This window comes from Hemiscyllium ocellatum, chromosome 5 (assembly GCF_020745735.1).
Source record: "Hemiscyllium ocellatum isolate sHemOce1 chromosome 5, sHemOce1.pat.X.cur, whole genome shotgun sequence".
NCBI lineage: Eukaryota > Metazoa > Chordata > Chondrichthyes > Orectolobiformes > Hemiscylliidae > Hemiscyllium > Hemiscyllium ocellatum.
This window is the reverse complement of record NC_083405.1, coordinates 68,439,151-68,458,494: the sequence shown is the minus strand read 5'-3', so window position 1 is coordinate 68,458,494 and position 19,344 is coordinate 68,439,151. Positions and strand designations below refer to the sequence as shown.

The window sequence follows — 19,344 nt, the reverse complement described above, 5'->3', positions numbered from 1 at the left end:
TGCCCACAGGGCATGCAACGCTTGTGTGGTTGTTCAGACATATTTCTGGGACAAGTTAAAAATCACACACCACCAGGTTATAGTCTAACAGATTGGACAAAACCTGGTGTGTGATTTTTAACTTTGTCCACCCCTGTCCAACACTGGTTCCTCCAAATTATTTCTGGGAAGTATGACATGTTGTTTTAAACATGGAAGTCAAGGTGGGCAGAAACCAAAAGCAGTCCAAAGTTATAACTTCTATTCAGCTTGTGAGGTCATTGAACTACTTCTTGCATTATAAAAAGTACATTGTTTACTCAGTTTGGCTGTGGCGGCCGAGGCCATCTCTTTCTAATTTACCATTTTATCAAGGGCTCACTTTCCTCAATGCAATAACATGTTCTCCTTTGACAGATTCCAGTCTCCCAACACCTCAGCTGAAAAGTCTAAGTTATGAAAGCTTAAAAAACACGAAAATACCAGCATGCCCTGTTTAACTGGGGGAAGCCAGTTCAATGCTGAGGCAGCACTTTCACGAATGCTCACATCGGGGTGCACTCAATGAAGATCATTAAGCACTGGGAGCCCGCTGACAATCTTAGTCACTGAATCAGGTTGGAACATGGAAGCTTTAACTGAATTTGATCAGGTTTAAAATGAAGCTAAAAGGGGAAAAAGACAAGTGTTGAAAATAAATTGCAAGGGAACGCAGTGCATGGGTTATCCCTAGTTGAAGCTGCAATAAGGGACTGATTGTGGGGAAGAGCAGGAGAGTGTTTTTCAACAGACAGTTTTGTAATTTGCAATGAATCTTTCAGACAATGATTCATTGGAATATTTTAATTGTTACACACTGTAGAGAAAATACCCCTCCACATTTACCACATTTCCTGTCAACTGGAGACAATTGAGGCTTTATGTTTATTCTTAATTTGTTTTCCATAGTTGCCTTTTTATCCCCCATTAGGGTTCATTTGAATCCTGATCATTTGTTTGACAGTGCCTCCTGGTTAGCATATTGTTGCTGCTGTGCAGTGCCAAACACTGCACTCCACACTTTTCTACTGAGATGACAGGATGATTTATAAATACAAATGAACATTTAAGTATTTTCCACAACTGAATTTGCTGTTCATTTATTTCCACAACTTAAATCAACATTTATTGAAAATGTTACACACTTAACAGTCCCCAAACAGAGGGAGAATGCATAGAAGGGGCTTTGATCACATTTACACAAACTGAAGTGTATAAGTTAGATTTCTCACACTTGCATGAGAAGAATACAGAGAAGTGGAAGCTTAGCTTAGAATTACAAACAGAACACAGAGGCCATTTAGTGTCTGCCCCAGCTCTCAGTATTTTGGTTTGATACCAAATTCCTGCCTTTCCCCCATTACACTGCATGCTTGTTTTTATTTAAATGCTCTTCCGAATGCCTCAGTTGACCGTGACTCCAGCATACTTTGAGATTGTACATTCAAAACCCAGACAATTCGCTGTGTGAAAAGGTTCCACAACTTCCCAAAACTCAGTGAGGGATGGAAGGCGGTACATGAAGGAAGGGACGCTGGTGATTCCACTCAGCATTCCATATTTCTCCAGGAGATGACTGGCCATTCATTGGTCAGAGAAGGGAATGGGGTGGCAGTCATATTGTCAGCTCACAAGATCAAGTTTATTGGTCCCAGCTTTAAAGACTGCCTACCCCAGACCCTGCTGCAGGTTTCCTTCCTTACATATTTCAACCATTTGTGTATGAACCTCCAGCCAGCATCGTGATTGGGAGAGGACCAAGAAACCAAGCGTACTGAGAGTCTAAGGAGTGCATGGTAGATGAAAAATGCTGAGCAACTCAATTGTTCAGTGAAGACTCCCTCCACATTCATCTTGTTGTTAGTCTGGTAAAGGTGAGATAGTTGTCTTACAAACATGAAAATTGAGAGCTGGCCTTTGGCAAATTGGGTCTGCTCAACCTTTTGATCAGACCAAGGTTCATCTGTTCTGGCCTCTATTCTTTACAGCCTATCAAATCTACAACTGGTTCTCTCCAACATAAGGTGCTAGTTTCCACTAATAGGAAGCTGCCATTAAAGAAAAGAGATGTTCTGCCTGCCACCCAAATGAGGAATGCGGTATATGAATTTCAGTGCCGACGTGCTACCAGGTACTCGGCTGGATGTCCCAAGGGCTGGTGGAATAAATAGCACATCCCTTTGATTGTTCACAACAAACAGGAGCAGGTCAGTGCTGCACTCTGTAGGGTACATGTTGGCCAGAGTCCACTTGCTTCGTTATAATTTACATTAAAACTTGGGGGTAACCTTCCTTGATGCAGTCGCTATACTAATGCAATGTCCAGAGTCAGCTTGTTAATCAATCTGCATCCAGTTTCTTACACAGTACAAACTGGTGTGCCCTTTCAATGCTGACATTCTTGTATTTGTCCTGATGAGTATCAGACAAAAAGTTTACACCTTGTCTGTTTTCAGGAATACTTGAGATCTGGGCTTTGTACTCAAGTCACAATCTCATTCTTATTCATTAATAAAAACATCAAAATACAACCCTCAGCCATATTGCTTGGAGTCTAGTAATGAGGGCTATTAGAGTGTGAAAATGTAGGAAACTTAATTCTACATCTAAATGTATTATAATTGGTTTGAGTACATGATGTAGCATTCTATAACCAAAACGTATATTTTATATCCATTCCATTAATACCCTTACATTAACAAGAACAGGTTTTCAACATAATCATTAGATAATCCAATATACCTATCTTACCTTCCCCATCAGCAGTAAGGGTCTCATACGAATCCCATCGGATCAATGGATCAGCAGTGTTATAATCCACGGTTACACCATGATCATTCTGGAGATGCTCAGAACCTATTATAGAAGAATAGGTTTACCATGATGTTTGACCATTATATAGCTTTACATTCACAGAAACTAATCATTGAAGCAAATACATTCCTGACAGCATTCAGTTTTTTCTGCCTGACAAATAATGTGCCCTTGTTTTCAACAAGTAGGAAGGAGCAACATACATTCATTGTAAGATACCAACAAAATGAAATTGCAGCTGTTAGAGAATTAAAAAGAAACTGTTTGAAGGGTGAAATCAGAAAGCAAACTTCAGAGCTTGAATTAATGACATATTTAATCGAGAATCCCGCAAGAGTCAGTTACACTGATAGCTGCAGTTTGTTTCACTTGTATCCAGTTAGAACAGAACATTCAAGAGATACATTTACAATCTTAAATCTCTAATTATGTCTATTATTCATGAATCTACATCTCATTATGTTGCTCTCACATTCCATCAGGTAGAAATACTTTTTAAACAACAGACCACAATGAAGATTTGCACGGAAGCACTTATACCCTACCTCATATAATAACATTTGAGTGAGCTCCTATTTTTCATTGACTTAGTTTTTTATTACTCACTTTATAATTTCTCTTTTTACTTGCATTTTATACTGACATGACAAATAATGATGTTCTGAAATCTTTCTTCTTCGTTTTTCACGACTTTGATAGCATAAGTTTTGCACGGCCTGATTTTTTTCAATGCCCAACTGTGGGTGGTGTTATTGTGAGCTTCCAACGAGAGGAGACACAGAATTGACAACAGCTTCAGTTCAAGAGTTTTTCTTGCTATTTTAAAGGTCTTCATTGTCACAACATTACTTTGTGCTTGGGTTTTACTGGAGAATCCCTACAGGTGTGTGGAAGTAGGCCAATCGGCCCGTTGTGTCAAGACCAGCCCTCCAAAGACAACTCACTCTAGACACCTCCCACCCTCCCACCCCCCCAACCCCCACCTCGCCATGGCTAATCAACCGAGCTTGCACATCCCTGGACATTATGGGTGATTCATCATGGTTAATCTACTTAACTTGCACATCTTTGGACTCTGGGAGGAAACCACAGCACCTAGAGGATACCCATGCAGAGCCAGGGAGAATGTGAAAGTTTCACACACAGTTGCCTGAAGCTAACTGGTTAACTGCTCACCACCACTCACCACTGGATATGCCAAGACATCAGAGGTTAGATCTGTTGTACTGGTGATGAGATTGTTTAACTTTGTCTATTGGTCTATCGCATGCATCATCTGACGTTTATCACTGCAATGTACCCACTATACTCTTTTGGCAAAGACTCATTTCCCTGAAATCAAATTCCATGACAGCTGTGGATGGCATGGGAACTGCAACTTAGAGGTCAAGAGTTCAATGCCATGGCAAGGTGCAAAAATGAATTCAATAAATCAGGAAATGTGCCTAGTTAGCGAGTTTTGAGAAGATTTGTAGCACAGGTTGAGGTGCTGGATGTATGTTTGCTGACTGAGCTGGAAGGTTTGTTTTCAGAGGTTTCCTCACCATACTAGGGGATGGTGTGAAATCCTCTGGGAAATGACATCACCAACCCAAGGAAACCCAAACGTATAAATAGGAAACAGGCTACACCACCAGTGCTTCATCCAGTGGCTCAATAAAGACGTTGCCTAGTAAGGTGATGAAACGTTTGAAAATGAACCTTCCAGCTCAGCAAGCAAACCTACATCCAATATGTCTAGTACCAGGAAAGTACATGAATGTTCACACACCATTTTTAATGTCCAACTGGTTCAATCAAACTTTTCTGAAACCCTTCCAGATTCATTTAAACTAAACAACGTGAACCTTAAAATCTGCATGTATAATTGGGTAATCATGACCTCTACACGACGCCCGGAGGAAGAGCGCCTCATCTTCCACCTAGCAACCCTCCAACCACAAGGGATGAACTCAGATTTCTCCAGTTTCCTCATTTCCCCTCCCCCCCACCTCAAATCCCTCGAACTCAGCACCGCCTTCCTAACCTGCAATCTTCTTCCTGACCTCTCCGCCCCACCCCCACTCTGGCCTATCACCCTCACCTTGACCTCCTTCCACCTATCGCATTTCCAACAACCCTCCCTCAAGTCCCTCCTCCCTACCTTTTATCTTAGCCTGCTTGGCACACTCTCCTCATTCCTGAAGAAGGGCTCATGCCCGAAACGTCGATTCTCCTGCTCATTGGATGCTGCCTGACCTGCTGCGCTTTTCCAGCAACACATTTTCAGCACTGATCTCCAGCATCTGCAGTCCTCACTTTCTCCTATAATATCACTACAAGTGACTTTATATTTTTACATCTGAAATCATATTTTTGTTACTTTCTGCAGGGGGCTACCAACAAAGTAAGAAGGAAACCCCATTTTTGGCTTCTTCAATTTTCTGAAGCATGAATACTTTCCCTTCCTGTGTCGATTCCCCTAAATAGCTACGCAGTTATTTTTAACCTGCAACATTTCAGATATATTTTGAAATGCCATTTATTCTTTATAAGCAAAGGCCCTTAATGTAGCTTCAAAGGTTGTTCTGCCAACTTGTTTATTTTTATAAAACCTTTGAGCAAAGAGTTTTCCCTTGTGCCACATTCTATGGCCCATATTGTAACCATTGCCAGCAGCTACAAACCAAACTCAGATCATGGTGTTAGTGAGGGGTTGTTAAAATAACAGGTCTTGGTTATCCCCACTGGTCCGGTCTTTTTCTGGCACATTCCATGTTAACCTGTTCTATTCAGATGAAAAGGATCCCTGCAAGAAGGGAGCTAGACTGTACACTTAAACATTAATACTGGGTTTGAAGAAATCATCTTCTGAATGGCTGTCCAGAGGCTGGAGTAGTGAGGGTGCGGAGCAGTTCACAGTTCTCCTCATGATCAGAAATAGATCCTAGGCCAGAAGAGGCCAAACAAGCTAAACCTCAAATTTCATTACCTGGTTTTCTGTGGGCCAGTATGGTTCTTTGGACCTTGCTAGGAATCCCCAGACCTCCTGTGATCTGGTCCATTTCCTGCTTTGATCACAATTGCTGCAAGACCTCTCCTAACTGTTCTCCAACATCTTCATCCCTCAGCTGTTCCTAAAAACAGGCCTTAGTCTGAATAACTAACGGGCACTGCTCGTCCTGAAATTAACTTGGGACCTGTCGAGAATCCTACTGTCAAATGGAAGATTGCTGTATGTTATTTAAATAAAGCCCTGGCATTAAGTTTGGCAGGGTCTCATTCTGATTTGGCTTTATACAGCCTCGCTCTCATGCTCCCAGTTTTGTTTAAGGGCCGAATATCCTTCAAAATTATCTACAGCTAAGTATAAAAAGAGAAATGACGAGAAGGACACTTTGTTCAAAAAATATGACACAAACAAACACGTGTTTTGATTCCTGTTGAATGTTTGAAAACCTAAAAAAACCAATTTTTGTCTCTGGTCAATTATTTATTGGATTATTGCCTTCTGATCACAGCATTAAAATTAAGCACCATTTTACATAATTACAAACAATATATTTGAAAACTAGGATAAAAACACCATTAATAAGCAAAAGTGATATGTGAGCGTTATGAACTGTTATAAACGGAGTTATTCTAAAGGTAGCTTTTGTTCACCAGATTGTTTATAATTGCATTAAAAATACGAGAGTCAGTGATTCTTTCAAAAATAGTGCATCACCAGTAATGTTTTGTCAATAAATTCCTTGATTCCAGTTCTTGCCCCACTTTGCTGACCATAAATAGGGAATCGGTTCCTAACTGAATTGTGCAGTGTGGGGAAAAGATTGATAATTGTACGTACCTTGTATTTTTTCTGGACTGGCTGAGAATACAAGCTCAATCTTCCCATATTCAGGAAACCTGTCATCTAAAACAAAAGTGGAGAATAAAATAAGAGCTATAGAGCCAGAGATTGTTATTGTTTAGATTTAGAAAAACTGTTTTAAATATTTTTAGAATATTCTGAAATATTCTGAATTGTTGTCCATTAAGAAAAGAAATCTGTTCACATCTGTCTGTCCAAAGGATTTATTGAAAACAAAACAAGTACTTGTGGCAGATTAAATGCATTTTCTGTGGTGCTTTAACAAGAATAACTGAAAAGTGGGAATATCCCTTTCCCGTGTATCAGAAACAATGCAGATGAAATGTAAACACTTTTTAAAATAAAAACCAAAATAATTTAGCATCAATATTTTTTTCTGATTACAGCTGATTTTATAAGAGGAACATATAAATTTTAATTTTTAGAACAATGTATCACTGGTTTTACAATGTGCAGTGCTTGTCAATGTTTCTATCTTGTTAGGTCTCCCAATCATATGTACCAGTCATTGAGCTGAGAGCGAGAAAGCAACACATTGTCAGCACTCAATTTCAATCGATAAAAATAATTGCATAAATCACACATTCTGAGAGTGAACCATTAACATCGGTATCAAAAGAAGGCTGTGTCAGGGCTGGAGTATGAGAAAGACTGCAGATGTTGGAACTTCAGGGTTGCTGTATAGTTGGTAGTGTGTGGAAAAAAATCAAATAATGGTAGCAGACCTTCCAAACCTGCTCTCTGTGGCAAAGTTATCCTTAATCACTAAGAATGAAAGCTCATAGACACTGACTGGTTTATTGCCTGTATTTTTACATTAGAGGTATAATTGATGATTCAATCTCTAAGTTATCAATATACCTTTATTTGCATTGTCAAGGTCGTCCTTCCCAAATACAAATCCAAAACCTTGGATAGAGCCTGTGTGAAACTGAAGTCGGAATATAACATCTCTCGTTGCAGAACGATACTTCTTGTGGTAGCATTTAACCTGTAAACAATTCATTTACTCATGTTGAATATATCAAGAACAAATTATTTCAAAAATCAACACTTCACTGACATTAAAGAATGATATCCAGGAAAATCAAAATCTCTATTAGGTTGATTTCAAACATTGAGATACAAAAATGTTCTCATCATGCTTAACGACTTTCAGTGACGGACACTCCATCAGTTTGCTTTTGCATTCAGTTGGATATTTTATCTTTCTCAGCAGTTCCTCGACACATTTACCTCCCTTGTGTAAAGAAGTTAAACCTAAACTCTCTGCTCAAGGTTCCTCTTAAGAACTACAGTTCATGTAGAGATTGTTACTCTGGACATTACTAAAGATCAAGCTTTTTAGCTTCCATCTCCAACTTGGTCCTTTTCTGATCTAAACATTCCCAGTTTCCTTTGCTTTTTTCTTTTAGCTTGGCTCAGAAGTTGCAACGTTGGTGGCGGTGAACTGACAGGTTGGTTCCTTGAGTGAGGGATAGTGATGGAATATTTAAAAGTTAATATGGGACTTGAATTGTTGCAGAGATGTCTGGAAACTGAGATGAATGACCTGCAACATTTCCTTTGCTACCACTCAGTCACAGGGCCAGCATTCACTTAGCTCTGCAAATGCACACACACTTAACAAATCTCAGACTACAATTTTTATTTACTGAATGCATCATGCCTGTACAATTGCTCTCACCCACCTCATACTAATCACCTACTAACCAATAAGTCCAGTATAACTTTTCTTCAGGACTAAAACTGGACTTCAAACATTAATTCTGTTTCTCTCTTCACAGATGTTACCAGATCTGCTGCAATTTTCTGACATGTTTTTATTTCAAAACTGCAGCATCTTTGCTTGTACATGGAGCCCTGGACTTCAGTGAGAATAAGTAACTGCCTGATTTGCTAACCGGTTGGATTAGAATCATTAAGCCCCTTGACTAACTCTGGCAGTACCCCTTACTTACTGAAATCCTTGTTCACCTATCCGAGGGCTGCTCCCCTTTGACTTTCGCCCAAAGACATTTGCTTGAAGCTGTGCAAACTGTTAACACATGTTGCAAGTGTAACATTAATGTAGCACACGCCCCAGTGCAGTATATCAACATGACCACTACCTTAACTGTTCGGTACCAGAGAAGCTGCCTCTGCACTGAAGAAATAACACAAGCTGTAGAGGTTAGCAGGCTGTATCCGAATCCAAAACACTATGTATGCTAAGAAAGCAACATATATAGAAACTGGCAGCCCTTAAGTCAGTGCAGAAGTCAGCGAGTGTATATAGGAGAGCACTGTGAAGTATACAAGGCTGGCAGTTGCAAGTAAATACAAGTGAGTGAGGACTAAGAAAGCAAGCTAAGACCATATATGCCTCAGGCGTAGGTGCATGAGATGCATGTACGACCCCACATGCAAAGTGCTGTAACAGGAGCACAAAACATGTAGGTGCCTCGGTATTAAAGTGCTGACAGACTGAAGTGGTGAGATATTTGGTCTGACAGCATGCCTGATTCTGTCATGAGGCTGGTAGTTTGTCAATGCCGACCGGCGTGGACAAACGTTCGAAGATGATGGTGGCCAGTAGAATGCTGTTGTGGAGGGGCAGTTGCATGATGGTCGGGACAAGCATTGGAGAGCTGTGGCTGCCAGGCACCTGCTCTCATTCACATGTTGGGAATTTGTGCTGTTTAGTTTCTTGATGGAGAAGAATTGGAAATGGCGTAAAAACAAGGCAAGTTGGAACTAGAATGACGTGCCAAAGCACAGAGGTAGGGCAGTCGCTGCTCAATGGCAAGATTCGGAAGCCACCAATAACAGAATCTAGTTTTTCTCCTTCTCACCATTGCTCACCTTATAACAGGGAGGGCAATTTCCTGCCCATCAAGATTTCGGTGAGGAATTCAAAGCTGCTCTGTTCATAGCAGCTGTACAATGCCTGGATAACTTTGACCACTTTTCTTAATTGCAAATAAGTGACCCAGCCAGCCTCACCCACATCCCACTATATAGACCATAGAACATTACAGTGCAGTACAGGCCCTTCAGCCTTCGATGTTGCGCCGTCCTGTCATACTAATCTGAAGCCCATCCCACCTACACTATTCCATGTACATCCATATGCCGTCCAATGAAAACTTAAATGCACTTAAACTTGGCAAATCTACTACCGTTGCAGGCAAAGCATTCCATACCCTTACTACTCTCTGAGTAAAGAAACTACCTCTGACATCTGTCTTATACCTATCTCCCCTCACTTTCAAGTTGTGTCCCCTCGTGTTTGCCGTCCCCATACTTGGAAAAAGGCTCTCCCTGTCCACCCTATCTAACCCTCTGATTATCTTGGATGTCTCTATTAAGTCACCTCTCAACCTTCTTCTCTCTAACGAGAACAGCCTCAAGGCCCTCAGCCTTTTCTCGTAAGACATTCCTCTATACCAGGCAACATCCTGGTAAATCTCCTCTGCACCCTTTCCAAAGCTTCCACATCCTTCTTTTAATGCAGTGATCAGAACTGTACACAATACTCCAAGTGTGGCCATACCAGAGCTTTGTACAGCTGCAGCATAACCTCCTGGTTCCGGAACTCAATCCCTCTATTAATAAAGACCAAAACACTGTATGCCTTCTTAACAACCCTGTCAATCCGGGTGACAACTTTCAGGGATCTGTGTACGTGGACACCGAGATCTCTCTGCTCATCTACACTTCCAAGAATCTTACCATTAGCCCAGTACTTTGCATTCTGATTACTCCGTCCAAAGTGTATCACCTCACACTTGTCCACATTAAACTCCATTTGCCACCTCTCAGCCCAGTTCTGCATCCTATCTATGTCTCTCTGCAATTAAAAAAGCTTCTTATTATCTTCTGTGTGAAAATAAACAATGTTCTCATTCTAACAATATACTGATGAAACTACAAAACTACAATAAATTGTTGTCTAGGTGAACACAGTTTTTTTTCTTTAAAAAAAGAAACTAAGTTATGTTTCAAAGAACTTCAGTGATTATTGTACTTAATGTAGTGAAATTATCTTAAATATTTTCACAGTAAGTTCTAAAATGGCTGAATCACTAAACTTACTGAATCACTGAACATTCCACAATGAAGACTGCCCACTATGTTCAAGCTCACCTACATGTTATCAAGTATGAGGTAATATGTAACAAAGCTTGAGAAAAGGTTTCTTTGTGCGACTGGTAATAGATTCACAGAAGTTTGTTCTGCATGACTGCAGCCCCTGTCATGTTTTGTCAATCAGTAATTCTACTTTTGCAATAAGTAATGACACCAGGTTTGTGTGTATTCTGTGATGTGTTTCTGAAACTATCATATCTCCATAGTCTTGGGAAACTGTTGCAACTCAGCATCATATCACTACAATGATTGCAAACATTTAAGCTAGAAACATAAATCTCAGAGCTCAGTTCCAATTATATGTAATGTCTCCAAAACCGCATGATTTATTTCTGGTACTATATGTTTTTCTCATCCTAACTGGAAAAAAGGAACATTTGGCAAGCCTTGCACAATTGAAGGACCCCTTTGAGTACCTTCAGAAAGTGATATTGTGTCAGAATCACAAAGTATATTTTCTATTTTGGAAACATATCTCACGTAGCATTTAAGGCCAGTGGAAAATAATTAAGTTCGTAGCATTCTTGATGGCAGAGTTCTCCAAATTTGATCATTTTAATGGATTAACAGACATCATGAAGCTAAACACAACTAATTACAGCAAAAAATGGTATTCACATATTAACAATAGGTAAGTCAAAACTAGCACCTTTTCAAACACTTATTTAATGTTACATGAAAACATTATTTCATGCAATGAGCTTTTCTCAACATTTTTCTGGGTGCCTTTTTTAATTATAATGATTTGCTCTTTTCGACATGTTGACAATGAAACAAAATCATCATTATATTGGCAATTTAAAAACAAGCTACTGCTGTTTAATCTCCACAACCTTTGTCCATTTACCTCACTCCTACTGACCAGGAACTTCATGTCTCCTGATCAGTTACAGCTTTAATAAATGCTGCCTTTTTCAAGCTAAACTCGCAGTATGAAGTTCAAGACCAAGTCCTGTCTCCTCAGTCCTTGTGACTTCCACTTGTAATATATCTTTCCAGATCATCACTCTCACATATCAATCTTTTCACTCAAACTCTAATATTGTAACACATGCTTCTTAGACTTCTAAATCTGACCTCTTAAGTATTATCCCTCATTTTCAAAAATACATTGTTTGCTTGCAAGCTAGCATCCATGACCCAGTACTGCTTCCCAAGAGGTTGGCAGTGGGTCCTCTAGTTCTCCCCAATATAACAAAGTAAAATGCTAATCTTGAAATGAGCAAAGACATGCATAAGATAAAGGCCAACGTGGAAATAGTTGACAAGTTTCCATAGTGGACAAGTTAGATTTTTATAACAATCTGACAAATGCATGGCGAGTTTTACTGAAACTGACCTTACATTTCTGATTTGTTTTCAGTAAATGGCCATGGCTGGATTTAAGCTATTTATCTCTGGACTTAGGCAGGCTCAGAGAATGGGCTAAAACATAGCAAACCAAGTGTAAAATAGAGAAGCATGAAGTCATGCACTTTAAAAGGTAGAATATTTCTTAAGTGATGAGGGGTTGGGAAGTGCAAAAGGATCTCAGTTCTCTTTGCCATAAGTCAATAAAAGCTAGCATGCAGATTAACAACCAATTAGAAAAGGCTAACAGTATAGTGGCATTCATCTTCAGGGAATGACAGTTTAGAAGTCAGTCTCCTGATCTAAAGGGGGCTTTACATGTCAGAGAGGGAGTGCCACTGGAATTCACCAGATTAATCACTGGGATGGTGGAACTGTTTTAAGAGGAGAGATTAAGAAAATCGAGTTTGTCATCTCTAGGGGTTCAAAGAATGGGAGATAACCTATTTGAAGCTATAAGACTTTTACATCGGGGAATTGACAGAATGGATATAGATCGTTTCTCCTGAATGGCAACTATAGAAGCCAGGGCCTTAATCTCAGGAGTTAACACTGTAATGGTAAGGAATTTCTTCCCTCAGACGATGGTCAATCTTGAGAGAGCTGTGAAAGGTCAATCATTGAGTACATGGAAGACACAAGTGCATGTTACCAAAGATTAATTACCTTACGGGAAGTGAAGTTAGTGTGTGAAATTGGCATTGAGGAAATGATCAGTCATGAATGGTCTATTCCTGTTCCTATCTGTGCTATACTTTAATAATAACTACAGTAGTTCACATGAAATGTGACTGAGAGAGAAAACACAGAAATGTGATTGTATGGTGACTGGCAAGTTAGGGTATATACATATGTGTATATGGTAGATGTTGAACATGTATTAGATTCTGATAGAGTCTATACTATACAGTAAAACATAATGGCCTTATGTTTTTAGTTTACAATAAGCCTAGCAAGGCAAAAGCCACTGCAATGTAAAGCCACTGCAATGTGCATGGAGGTCCAATTGCACATGTATCCATTGTTTTAAAATGCACACTTTTAAACTGAAATTACTGAGCAGTCATCCAAACATCTAGTTTGTATCACATTCTAATTATCCAATAATTTAAAGCCCAAAACATGTGAACACTCAGGTCAAACAGTTATTTATTTTTAAGAAATAAACTGAAGATTATTAATTAAGTATATCTGCTTTATTTTTGTGAGGATAGCAATTAAACCCGAACAAGAAAATATTCAATTAACCACTAATATTTGCAGAAATAACGCAGGAATAATTTTAATTGAAACTGGCATTATAGCCCTAATTCTGATTCAATGGAAAACTATTCTCTCTGTGACAGCTTGACCCACACACATGTCACTCTACCAACACCTCATATTCTCCCATGGCACCTTCTTGTACAATTGCAGAAGATGCAACTCTTGTTCTTTTATGTCCTATGTCTTCACGTCCAAGGCCTCAAATATTCTTCCCAGGTGAAGCAGCGATGTACTTATACTTTGCTCATTCTAGTCTATAAGGCAGTGTCCACCACACTGTTGAGACCAAATACAGATTGGGTGACTGCTTTACAGAACACCTCTGTTCAATCTGCAAGTATGAACCTGACCTTGTGGATGCTTGCCATTTTAATACACCAATTTGCTCTCTCACCCACATTTCTGCCCAAAGCCTGATCCAGTGCACCAGCGAAGCCCCTTGCAAGCTGCAGGAATGACACTCAGTTTTCCATTCACTTTACAGCCTTCTGGATTCAATACTGAGATCAACTACTTGAGGGCACAATCTATGTCCTCCATTTTGTCTCCTAGCCCAAATGCCTAGTTTTCTTAACAAAGCTAATCTTTATTTCACTACTAAAACCCGTTATGAATGGATCTCTCGTTCTTCTCAAAAACCATTACAACTCATTTTTCTTTTCTACACTATGATCTCAAATCTTCTTCGCTCTCAAACCTTTCCTTGACCTTTCTTTCAGTTCCATTTGCTCTTCCTACCTTCCTTGCTATTCTAAAACACACCACGTTTTCACTTCCCTCTCCAGTTCCAAAGAAGAATCACATGGAAAAATCTTGTTCAAGAGCTACAACAAGAGAGTCAAGATCCACAATCAGAACACCACCAAGACTGAAACAAAGCAAGAAGGAAGGACGAAGTGATTCAGGAAGCTGACTACAAGTCTGTATTTCAAAGCAACTTGGAAATGTTAAGTTAACGAAAGGGACAATGTGTTGAGTCATTACTCACTGATCCATGTCAGTTTTGACTGTTTTATGTATATTTGTCTAGTTTGATCAGAATGTGAGGAAATGTAGTTTTGCAAAATGCTCCTAAAGAAGAAATGAGTAGCTGAATTAAGAACTAGCAAGTATTATTCAAATCAACAAGAATATTACGCTTTTTACTACTTTGAACTGAAGCAGAATGAACTGTTATGAAGGGCCATAAAATAATAGATGGTCTATGCCACATAAATGCAAATAATCAAGTCTTGAGAAGGTCACATCAAAGTGGAGACATATCATGGTCAATTTTCCGAATGTGCTACCGAGGGAGAGTATCACCTGTCACCAGTTGATATCTGTCAGAGGAGTAAATACTCAGGAAGAAATATTTGAGTGGAGCATCTGAGGATCGGCATTGGAATGACAATACTAGGATTTGGAAACTTGACAGAATTGAAATAAATTCACAAATTTACCAAAATAAGGTGGACAGTTGATTTAGAACTGACATGTTGGGAGCTACAAAGCAAGCTGGCCAAAATAACCGGCAGCAATCTGACCTCAACAATGTCAGAGTGCCTCTACATCTCTCTGGCTGACCCTAGCAAAGTTTCTGGGATGAGACACCCAAGTGAATTCCAACCAGTCCTCACCAACATACAGCTGTCTGGAGCAGGAATTTGCTGTTATTGCTGCTGAACTCAGCTGCATCAGGAAATATTGACAATATGATTTTCCTTCATCCATTAAAATTAATGGACAGCAAATTGCTGCCTGCTCAATTACAGTCCCCTAGGTTTTGTAGTCATCCATTAAAGTTCACTGCTAAGAAACAGAGACTCAAAGAAATTGAGCCTTTTCCTCCTGCACTAGTGACCCAGCATGGCAACAGCTGCAGGATGGTTTTCTTCAGAAAATAGTTATTTCCATGTTTAAATAATGAATTGGTTTCAGTGGTGGGATAAATCAAGTTGCTAGTTCGAAAAAAAAAGCAAAATACTGAGAATGCTGGAAAAATAAACAAAGAGAGAAAATGCTGGGGGAATTCAGTGGGCTTGGAGAGAGAAACAAGTAACAACTCAAGTCCAATATCACTGTTCTTCAAAACTCTTTTAGAGCAGTTTAGAGAAGAGTCATATCAGAGTCAAATGTTACCTCTGTAACTTTTGACTCCACAGATCTGATCCTTAATCTTTCCTCCATGTTCCTGCTCCATCCCATAATCCATGATTTTCTTGGTCTCCAAAAATCTGTTGACCCCAACCTCAAATATACAATGACTAATCAACTACAGCTCTCTGTGTATGAAGGATTCCAAAGCCCTGTAAATTTGAAGAATAAACATCTCCTTATCGGGTCCTAAATGGCCAACCTTATCATAAAGGGTGTGACCTTAGTTCTTGACTTTCCAGCCAAAGGAATGGTCTCTTAATAAGACTGAGAAGAGGAGAGAATCAGAAGGAACTGTGTTAAAGTATTAAAATAATGGGATATTCAGAGTGACTTTGCCAAGTAGTAACAATGTAGGGGCTAAAAATGCATTCTTTCATAGAATGAGAGTTTCCTTTTGTAATCAAAGGCTCCAGATTCTTTTTTTTTGTTCTTCAGCATTGAGTGCTTCTAACAACAGAGTTCAGCAGCAGTAACAGCAAATTCCTGCTCCAGACAGTTGTCTGTTGGTGAGGACTGGTTGGAATTCGCTTGGGTGTCTCATCCCAGAAACTTTGCTAGGGTCAGCCAGAGAGATGTAGAGGCACTCTGACATTGTTGAGGTCAGATTGCTGCCAGTTATTTTGGCCAGCTTGCTTTGTAGCTCCCAACATGTCAGTTCTAAATCAACTGCCCACCTTATTTTGGTAAATCTGTGAATTTGGCCCAATTCTGTCAAGTTTCCAAATCCTAGATTTGAGTATTGTCATTCCAATGCTGATCCTCAGATGCTCCACTCAAATATTTCTTCCTGATTATTTACTGAGATATCAACTAACTTCTAGTTTTCAGCTTTTTTGATCTTTATCCAATCGCTATGCTTTAGATTGAACAGTTTTTCATTTGGAACTTAGTCAAATGCCTTTTAAGAACCTGTTTGCTACTGCTATCCAGTTGTAAACTAGGGCCTTCTCACTAGCAAATCTAAAAAAATAGCTATCCAATTTTGACTCCATGAGGCTAAATGTTCAACAAATTGCATAGATGGAGAAAAAGTAAGTGTGGTGAGTTTGTACTGTTATTGATCCGGCCTGGAGTGAAGCTTAGAAAATGCAAAGCTGTAACTAAGGATTATCTTGTGCTGTTTCTAATCTGCAAGGTAATGGGAATTCATAGGCTGTGGCATCTGGAGATTTTGTGCTGTTTGGTAATATAGGAGTCAGAGTACTTATGGGAATAAAAGTATGTTCAAAGCTTGCAGTGATTAAATCTGGATACTATTATTATGCAGCATTTGCAGCAAAGAAGTAGGCCCACATTCTATTTATACTCCATACGAGTTTCCTCCCACTTTTCTTCACCTGGCCCCACTAACATATGGTTTTATTATTTTCCCATGCATGCATTTATCTAGCTTTTGCTTAAATGCATCCATGTTATTCATCTCAAAATAAACCTTGTTATTTAGTTTACATTGTAACAATACCCAGAGTAAAAATGGCTTTTCCCAAATGCTTTACTGAATTTATTAATGATTTTCTTTTACTTATAGCCTTCAGCCTCAGTCTCACTCACAGTATGACTTCTTGATATCAATTTATCACATTCATAACCTTAAAAAACTCCATCAGGCCACCACTCATTTTTTTTCTCAGTATATGAGCCCCAGTTCATTCACACTTTCTTGAACAGAAAATCTCTTCAATTCTGCTGCTCATTCTGTTAAGTTCTTTTCTGCATCTCCTCCAAGATTTTTTGTGATGTTATAATGTGGAGAGTCGAGCTGTTCAAGTGACTATCAACTAAAGGAATGCTTCATAATGAGGTTGACTGAAGTTAATGATGTCACCAACGCAGACAGTATTTTCGACAAGTATGTGGTTGATGAGTTCAGTTCACCCTGCTGCCCTGTTGGGTGGTGGCATTGCTGGCTGCTGTATAATGCAACAGGAGTGAAGAAACAGCCAGCAAATTGTGCACATAAATTTTATTTTGTCTACAATATTCTTTTTTAAAATTAGTGAGTCATACAAGTCGTAATATTATCCCATGTACAGCAACCATCAGGGTTACTGATTCAGAATGATTGAGCAAGTCTAGTGGCCTTGATTACTATCCTAATTTAGTTCAATTTAGAGCTAATTTTCTTAGTTACACATCTTTTAAACACAAATTAGGTATGGTAGAGAAAATATTTCATGTTACAGGGGGAAAGCAGTAGTTGTGGGTACTCCATGTAGCAATATCAGAGAGATGGTGAATTGTGTAGGTTGGTGGCTGGTGTCATGGGCTGAGAGGAGATTCAGAGGTGAGAGAGTTTGGGAGCACCAGGAATACAAGCATGGGATGTTGAGCCACTGGGAGATAATGGTGTTTGGAAAGATTGAAGGAGGGTGTTGAGAATAGGGAGGGCGTTGCCTTAGCAATATCCTGGTGTGGAAGAAGTGAGAACTCAAGCTAAACTACAAATAACTAAGATTGTACATTCAATCCTTGACTTGTTGCAAATTATTTAAAACCTGGCAGGTGAAGACACAATGAATTCACATTTTGATTCATGAATTAATGGTCAAGCAATACCCCTCTAAGTGTCACAAAGCTGGCCCTTTTTTTCTAAAAGCTGTTCCTTTTCTCAAGGATACTGTGTCCTTGATTTTTTTTTCAGCGGGGCCATAAACAGGATGGGCTCCGAATCGACTGGGTTGGTCCAGAGATGAAAATAGTATTGGGAGGCCTTTTTGTATGTACTTAAACAGATGAGATTTAAGGCCACAGCTTTCATGTTTTAGAAGTAACCTGTATAATGAAAGAGGAGTGGTCAGTCATGGAAGCTGAATTCTTTTACATTAGTCAGTTCAGTTCAGCAGTGGGCTGTGTGGAAACAGGCTGCTCAAGTCTCTCCCCTTCTGCCCTTCCAACTTCAACCTGTAAGCCTCTGTTTCAGATTTACCATATGTTTAAGGGGTTTGTTTATTGGTTCCATTGTGTACTTTTGGAACAGCATAATTAATTCCAGTTTGTATAGACAGAGTTCTGTGGGTAATCTATATTCTGGTCTTTATGTTTCATTCTGCAATTTTGTGAATACATTTTTGTCTGTTCTGAAACCTGGTAGTCAAACTAGCAAACTTACTCTGGGTAATTTTCACTGCACACTTACTGAAACAATTTGCAAAGTTACAATCTGGGCTGCCTGCTTAAGAATGTTTTGAGGTGGTCTGGCCGAGGCCATAACACAAGGAAGAAAATACGTGAAGGCAGAATACTCAGTAATACAGTAGTAGAAGCCAGCAACAAAAAAAAAACAAAAATGAAGGCCCCAAAGAAAATATGAAGAATTATAATAGTTGCCTACTTAGAAAAAGATTTCTACAAATCAGTCTAGCATTCATGCAGTCTGAAAAACGTCATAAGATTTCATGGAAAAATCATCCAGTTCTTGTCAACATGGAGGATAGTTTCCTTGTGCTAATCTTTTCTTTCACTTCCTCACCACTGTTCCATTTGTTGTTCACTCACAGAAGAACTCACCATTATATCACCTTTTAGCAGCTGGGCTGGCTCTATTGAGATGCAAATTCTGCTTTGATTTTCTGGCCCAATGTTACTAAAATGAACAGAAAATTAAAGATATTATAGAATCAAAGAACAAATAAAAAGACAGGCTGTTGAAGCTCTTTGTCTCACTTTCATCAGGACCAACACAAAATGGCCAAAATTTCAAAGGGAACAACTTGGACTACAAGAGAAAAAGGTATGATTGATTGGCAAGTTGGCTCTGATGGTTAAAGCTTTGC

General features: G+C 39.3%; 1 protein-coding gene across 2 annotated transcripts in view; it reads right to left on the bottom strand.

Moving 5' to 3' along the window:
• The window catches only part of LOC132815734 (tensin-3-like), a 449,058-nt gene that overhangs the window by 91,378 nt on the left and 338,336 nt on the right, over positions 1–19,344 (bottom strand). For both annotated transcript variants that reach the window (XM_060824846.1, XM_060824847.1), the window contains 4 exons: positions 19,079–19,154; positions 7,547–7,676; positions 6,662–6,727; positions 2,770–2,874 (listed from right to left, as the gene is read on the bottom strand). In XM_060824846.1, coding sequence (XP_060680829.1) covers positions 2,770–2,874; positions 6,662–6,727; positions 7,547–7,676; positions 19,079–19,154 — 377 coding nt within the window. The remainder of the gene's footprint in view (positions 1–2,769; positions 2,875–6,661; positions 6,728–7,546; positions 7,677–19,078; positions 19,155–19,344) is intronic.